General features: G+C 40.2%; 1 protein-coding gene across 1 annotated transcript in view; it reads left to right on the top strand.

Moving 5' to 3' along the window:
• Nucleotides 1-6,646, top strand: part of LOC104913742 (myosin-1B-like) — a 51,588-nt gene that overhangs the window by 38,695 nt on the left and 6,247 nt on the right. Inside the window, exons 7-23 of the mRNA XM_019621593.2 lie at nt 48-140; nt 248-311; nt 399-497; nt 603-706; nt 787-925; nt 1,577-1,695; nt 1,792-1,941; nt 2,240-2,410; nt 2,577-2,886; nt 3,030-3,100; nt 3,773-3,860; nt 3,952-4,069; nt 4,394-4,517; nt 4,601-4,737; nt 4,840-5,095; nt 6,161-6,403; nt 6,507-6,644. Coding sequence (XP_019477138.1) covers nt 48-140; nt 248-311; nt 399-497; nt 603-706; nt 787-925; nt 1,577-1,695; nt 1,792-1,941; nt 2,240-2,410; nt 2,577-2,886; nt 3,030-3,100; nt 3,773-3,860; nt 3,952-4,069; nt 4,394-4,517; nt 4,601-4,737; nt 4,840-5,095; nt 6,161-6,403; nt 6,507-6,644 — 2,424 coding nt within the window. The remainder of the gene's footprint in view (nt 1-47; nt 141-247; nt 312-398; nt 498-602; nt 707-786; nt 926-1,576; nt 1,696-1,791; nt 1,942-2,239; nt 2,411-2,576; nt 2,887-3,029; nt 3,101-3,772; nt 3,861-3,951; nt 4,070-4,393; nt 4,518-4,600; nt 4,738-4,839; nt 5,096-6,160; nt 6,404-6,506; nt 6,645-6,646) is intronic.

Below are 6,646 nucleotides of genomic sequence, written 5' to 3'. Positions count from 1 at the left end.
GAATTTTGGAAAATAATAATTATCCAGGAATAATTGTTATCCTGTAGGGAACACTTGAGGATCAAATCATCAGTGCCAACCCGCTGCTGGAGGCCTTTGGAAATGCCAAGACTGTGAGGAATGACAACTCCTCACGCTTTGTATGTCGCTACTCCCCTTACAGTAATGATGGGGCTAGTGATATTCTTAAATAAGGAGTTGTCCAAAGAAGCCATCCAGGTTGAATGCTCCTCTGTTTCCTCAACAGGGTAAATTCATCAGAATCCACTTTGGGGCCACAGGAAAACTGGCTTCTGCTGACATTGAAACTTGTAAGAGATGCTCCTGGCCTGCTCCATTCCTTCCCAAATTCCCACCTCCGTGTCCTGTCTTGTACCTAACTCTCCCTTCCTTGACAGATCTGCTGGAGAAGTCCAGGGTCACTTTCCAGCTCAAGGCAGAAAGAAGCTACCACATCTTTTATCAGATCATGTCCAACAAGAAGCCAGAGCTAATAGGTAGGAAGGATCATTACATCTTTTTGGAGATGATCACCAAGCAACTGTTTTCTCTACTGCCCAGCTGAAAAACCAAGTCTGTGTCCTTTCTACCTCTGCTTTCAGACATGCTCCTTATTACTACCAACCCCTATGACTACCACTTTGTGAGTCAAGGTGAGATTTCTGTTCCCAGCATTGATGACCAAGAAGAGCTTATGGCTACAGATGTGAGTAACATACAAAACAGGTAATTTTATGGACGGCGGCTCTGGTACAAATTTATTTATTTTACTGAGTCTGTTGCCAGAGCGCCATTGACATCCTGGGCTTCACTGCTGATGAAAAGACTGCCATCTACAAGCTGACAGGGGCTGTCATGCACTATGGGAACTTGAAGTTCAAGCAGAAACAGCGAGAGGAGCAGGCAGAGCCAGATGGCACAGAAGGTATCAGCTAACTCAACAAACTCTGCAAAGGATACAGTATTAGAATAAAAAAATAGAATTCAATGGTTATGTAATTTTTGATACACCTACCTCATCTATCATATTTCTGTTTTAATTCTATGACTACTTGCTAAACAAAAATCTGGTGTGCACTGGCAGGAATTCAGGAACCATAGGTGCCTGCTGCCATAATGTTATTGGTCATACATTTGTTAGGATAGATTTATATTTTGGGGTAATGAAGTGCTCTAGTTGTAATGGCTCTAACATCTATTCATCCTCACATGTTGAGAAGGAACACATATGTGAGATGCATATTTGATTCCTCTCCTGTACAGACCTAAAGTTCACACCTCCAGTTCTCTGAATCAAGACTCACTTGCTATAGGAATAGAAAGTGTGAAGTATCACAGTCATGTCTGAAAAAGGGTAAAAGCAGTGAGTTCTCCTTAATAACATTTGTAGAAACCAAAGCTTAGAAAGGACTATGCATCGTATAGAGAACACAGACATTAGCTTTGTAGCTTTGACTCAAATACTTGCAAATTTTTAACAGAGAACATGGCTGTTACTTTTGAGACAATCTCTAAGGACCAAACTTCAGGCACCGTCCAACATTTAATTCTCTTCTCACTCTTTCTTGGTGCTTAGTTGCAGACAAGGCTGCCTACCTGATGGGTCTGAACTCAGCAGACCTGCTCAAAGCGTTGTGCTACCCTCGAGTCAAAGTTGGGAATGAGTATGTGACCAAAGGTCAAACTGTGCAGCAGGTAAGAAACAGTAACCTGAAACCATGCTTTGAATTAAGAGCTCTTTGATTCTCCTCTGCTGTGCATGGTAAATGCAAACATCTGCCTTTGCTTTAGGTGCACAATGCTGTAGGTGCTCTGGCAAAGGCTGTCTATGAGAAGATGTTCTTGTGGATGGTTCTTCGCATCAACCAACAGCTGGACACCAAGCAGCCCAGGCAGTACTTCATTGGTGTCCTGGACATCGCTGGCTTTGAGATCTTTGATGTGAGTAGCACAGTTTTCCTAGCAGTTTCTTAAAATGGCGATTGAGAATAAAGGGAATTCTGAGACATATTTAAGAGAAGATATAATCCTCCTGCACTTTTTGCTTGGAATTACTTTTTCCTTAACCACAGAAAAAAAGAAAAAGAAAAAGAAAAAGAAAAAGAAAAAGAAAGAAAAAAAAGAGGAAGAGGCCTTAAACTATAATCCATGAAGAAGAACTGGGATTACACAGCAAAAAATCTTGCTATTATTCCTGAACCTTGCAAACATTTTTTGCAACTCTTTTTACTTTTGGCAGTTCAACAGCTTTGAGCAGCTGTGCATCAACTTCACCAATGAGAAACTGCAACAGTTTTTCAACCACCACATGTTTGTGCTGGAGCAAGAGGAGTACAAGAAGGAAGGCATTGAATGGACATTCATTGACTTTGGGATGGACCTGGCTGCATGCATTGAGCTCATTGAGAAGGTATATTTCCATCAGCAAAAAAAGATGAGCCTCAGTTAATTTTCTCTGTCAAATGGTTGTGAAATACACAGAAACAACCCTTTCTTTGGACTCTACCTTCTTTTTAATCAAAAGTTGCCTCCTTTTTTATCTGTTTCTCTGTCCTATCTGTTGTGATATCTCCCAGCCCATGGGCATCTTTTCCATCCTGGAAGAGGAGTGCATGTTCCCAAAGGCAACTGACACCTCTTTCAAGAACAAGCTCTATGACCAGCATCTGGGCAAGTCCAGCAACTTCCAGAAGCCCAAGCCTGCCAAAGGCAAGGCTGAGGCCCACTTCTCCCTGGTGCACTATGCTGGCACAGTGGACTACAACATCTCTGGCTGGCTTGAGAAGAACAAGGACCCCCTGAACGAAACTGTCATTGGGTTGTACCAGAAGTCATCTGTGAAGACACTGGCCTTACTGTTTGCTACCTATGGTGGAGCAGATGCAGGTTAGTTCTGTAAATTCTATCCTTTCATAAATGTTTAAAGTTAATTAGAGCAGGGAACACTGAATGTCTAATGTTATTTGGTGTTCTACACTCTCCAATATGCAGAATCCATGTTAAGTACTCTTCATTTTTATCATTTGCAGAGGCTGGTGGAGGCAAAAAGGGTGGCAAGAAGAAGGGTTCTTCTTTCCAAACTGTTTCGGCTCTTTTCCGGGTACAGTACTGTATTCCTTATCTCTTTGTAACATGGAGAAAGGCTAAAAGCAATATTAAATATTAAGGTGCTACTTTTGTATTACTGTGAAGTTGATAAAATTATTCTCATTACTGTTTTTTTCAAGATTAATTTTAATATTGCTAAAATGTATTGTTCAAAATCAAGCATTTAGGCTTCAGTGATTAAGAAAATTGAATCTTATTTTAGTTTGTTTGTTTTGAGAAGATTGTACTGTTTTTTTAAGTCTTTGGGTCAGACTTCAACTGTAATTTTAGCATACCTGCATTTCTATGAGGCTTGTATTATGGTGAATTCAGAGTCTCCTTAGAAACATTTTCCAAGAAGGTATTTAACTTATTTAAAAACAGAATAAAACTGATTTTTACTCAAATAGATTAGCTTTAGTAGGTAGAACACAAAACAACTTCATTTCTTTGTGTGGAAGTGAGAAACTGTATAATAGTTTCCACTGGATTAACAGCACTATAGCAGTATATCAGAATTCAATAATGACATTAACTGTCTACAAATGGAATAAATGTTTGAGCTTTGTGGCTTTACTGGAGTGTTTGGAAGCATAGCTAATTCTGACAAGTCTCAAGAGTCATTCCCATAAGCTTGATATATCAGACACTAGACAAAACTGACATTACTTACTGATCCCTCTAGGAGAACTTAAACAAGCTGATGACCAACCTACGGAGCACTCACCCACATTTTGTCCGCTGCATCATCCCAAATGAAACAAAAACACCTGGTGAGAAGCTTAAGGAAAAAGAGATTTTCCACTTCTACAACCATTCCCTCTTTGTAGAAAACTGGTATTCATTTATGCAATGAATTGTTAGGTGCCATGGAGCATGAACTGGTGCTGCACCAGCTGCGCTGTAACGGCGTGCTGGAGGGGATCAGGATTTGCAGGAAAGGCTTCCCCAGCAGAGTCCTCTATGCAGACTTTAAACAGAGGTAAAAGCCTTTCTCTCCTTACTGACTTCAGCTATGCTGAGCACCCTGTACAACTGATTAAACCCACTCTATTTCCTACTCTATGCACTGCACAGAATTTCTTTATTCTTTTCAAAAAAGAAACTAATGCTATGGACTCATCTCCATAAATATCAGCTTCACTAGTACTGAGGTTCCGCACACATCTGTTTCATACAAATGACAGAATTAATTAGCATGAAAACAGTACCTGTAAAACTATAATTTCTCCCACAAAATATCAAGGCATTCAATACAAGCAGTGGTTTGGTTGTTGAATACACCCTAATCTGTTTTTGACTGCAGATACAAGGTTCTTAATGCCAGTGCCATTCCCGAGGGACAGTTCATTGATAGCAAGAAAGCTTCTGAGAAACTCCTTTCATCTATTGATGTGGACCACACCCAATACAAATTTGGTCACACCAAGGTACCAACTCTCCTCAACACAGTCCCTGTATTTGTGTTTTGTTCTACCTGACAGTGATGCACTGCAATGTTCTGTTTCTTCAGGTGTTCTTCAAAGCTGGGCTGCTGGGACTCCTGGAGGAGATGAGGGATGAGAAGCTGGCACAGCTCATCACTCGCACACAGGCCAGGTGCAGGGGCTTCCTGATGAGAGTGGAGTACCAGAGAATGGTGGAGAGGAGGTAGGTGTTTCCCATCTTCACTTAAAGGCACTGTACTTTGGGGAAAGTCCTAGTGATCATATCTCACAAAATAATCAAATGTACATTTTAATTATGCTTCAGAGAGTCCATCTTCTGCATCCAGTACAATGTTCGTGCATTCATGAATGTCAAGCACTGGCCCTGGATGAAGCTGTTCTTCAAGATCAAGCCCCTGCTGAAGAGCGCAGAGTCTGAGAAGGAGATGGCCACCATGAAGGAAGAGTTTGAGAAGACCAAGGAAGAGCTTGCAAAGTCTGAGGCAAAGAGGAAGGAGCTGGAGGAGAAAATGGTGTCCCTGCTGCAGGAGAAAAATGATCTGCAGCTCCAAGTGCAGGCTGTGAGTTTATCATTCACTACCACAGAGAAAACAAGTTTGCATGTTCAGATTTTTCTTCATCAAACAGAAGGTCAGGTTACAGAAGACCAGAAGTCAGAAATTTGAAGATTTATCAATCATTTCTATGCACTGTTTAGGAAACAGGTGTTTCCTCATGACATACTCTTGATACTCTTGAATGCCCATACAAAGAATAAGTGAACATGAAGTTGGAGTCACTGCTTTTGTTTCAGCTAAAGAAGTGATCTACAGCTAGTAAACATGAAATACTCAGAGTAGAGTTCTACCTAAGCCCTCGACACCCACTGAGCAATTGAATTCTACAGAGGCTGTCTTTATAGCACCAGGATGTAGAACAGTGAATTCCTTCTGGAGTGTAAATGTAAGCCAGAGTTGAAAGTAGTGTAAACTGTTCAGGGGAAGCCATCTACCCTTTTCTTATTTACTATTAACTAATCATTCGCTCAGAAATTGGGAAATACATCTTCTAATTTCCACTTAGTTTGAGAAGATACAGACACCGAGTCCATGTTTCTGAGAAACAGTCACACCATCTGTGGGTCTTTTTCTTTCCTCTGTTGTTAATTACATAATAGAGCTCTATGTGTTTTTGACTTAATTAGGATGAATCAAGGTCAAATTATAATGAAAACAAAAATTATATAAATTTAATAAACGTATAGAGACTCCCTTTTTTCCATTAAATTATTTCTTAGATTACCAAAACTATTACTCCCCACAAAAAAGTTTTTTCTACAGAATTAAATCACAAAAGAAAATATATTCAATACAGCATTTTTGAAGAAGAAAAAGTCTTTAAAATCTTTATTTACTGTGAGAATTTCTCACACTTACCCAATCCCAAACCCAGGAGAAAAAAATTCAGAATCAATAGTTTCCAGAGAAAGGCTGTATACCCTTCTCAAAAACAAACAAACAAACAAAAACAACAAATTCAGCAAAATAAGTCAGTTGTGTGAGTAATAGTCAATTTCAGCCCTGCTTTTAAGACATACTTAGAAAACTTCAGAACATAAATGAAGAAAACATGTGTCTTCCCATCAGGAAGCAGATAGCTTGGCTGATGCTGAGGAAAGGTGTGATCAGCTCATCAAAACCAAAATCCAGCTGGAAGCCAAAATTAAGGAGGTGACAGAACGGGCTGAGGATGAGGAGGAAATTAATGCTGAGCTGACAGCCAAGAAGAGGAAACTGGAGGATGAATGTTCAGAGCTGAAGAAAGATATAGATGACCTGGAGTTAACGTTGGCCAAGGTTGAGAAGGAAAAGCATGCCACCGAAAACAAGGTATGAGGCAGAAGTTGTCACTCTGGAAAGAATTCTGTTGTGATACACAGTATTAAATTGTAAACAACATTTTTCATATACATTTACTTTCCACTTGTCAAAGGTGAAAAACCTCACAGAGGAGATGGCAGCCCTGGATGAGACCATTGTGAAGCTGACAAAAGAGAAGAAAGCCCTCCAAGAGGCCCATCAGCAGACACTGGATGACCTGCAGGCTGAAGAGGACAAAGTCAATACGCTGAC

This window comes from Meleagris gallopavo, chromosome 20 (genome assembly GCF_000146605.3).
Source record: "Meleagris gallopavo isolate NT-WF06-2002-E0010 breed Aviagen turkey brand Nicholas breeding stock chromosome 20, Turkey_5.1, whole genome shotgun sequence".
Taxonomy (NCBI): Eukaryota; Metazoa; Chordata; class Aves; order Galliformes; family Phasianidae; genus Meleagris; species Meleagris gallopavo.
Note: the sequence above shows the minus strand (reverse complement) of the source record. Positions and strands in the feature narration are given on the sequence as shown.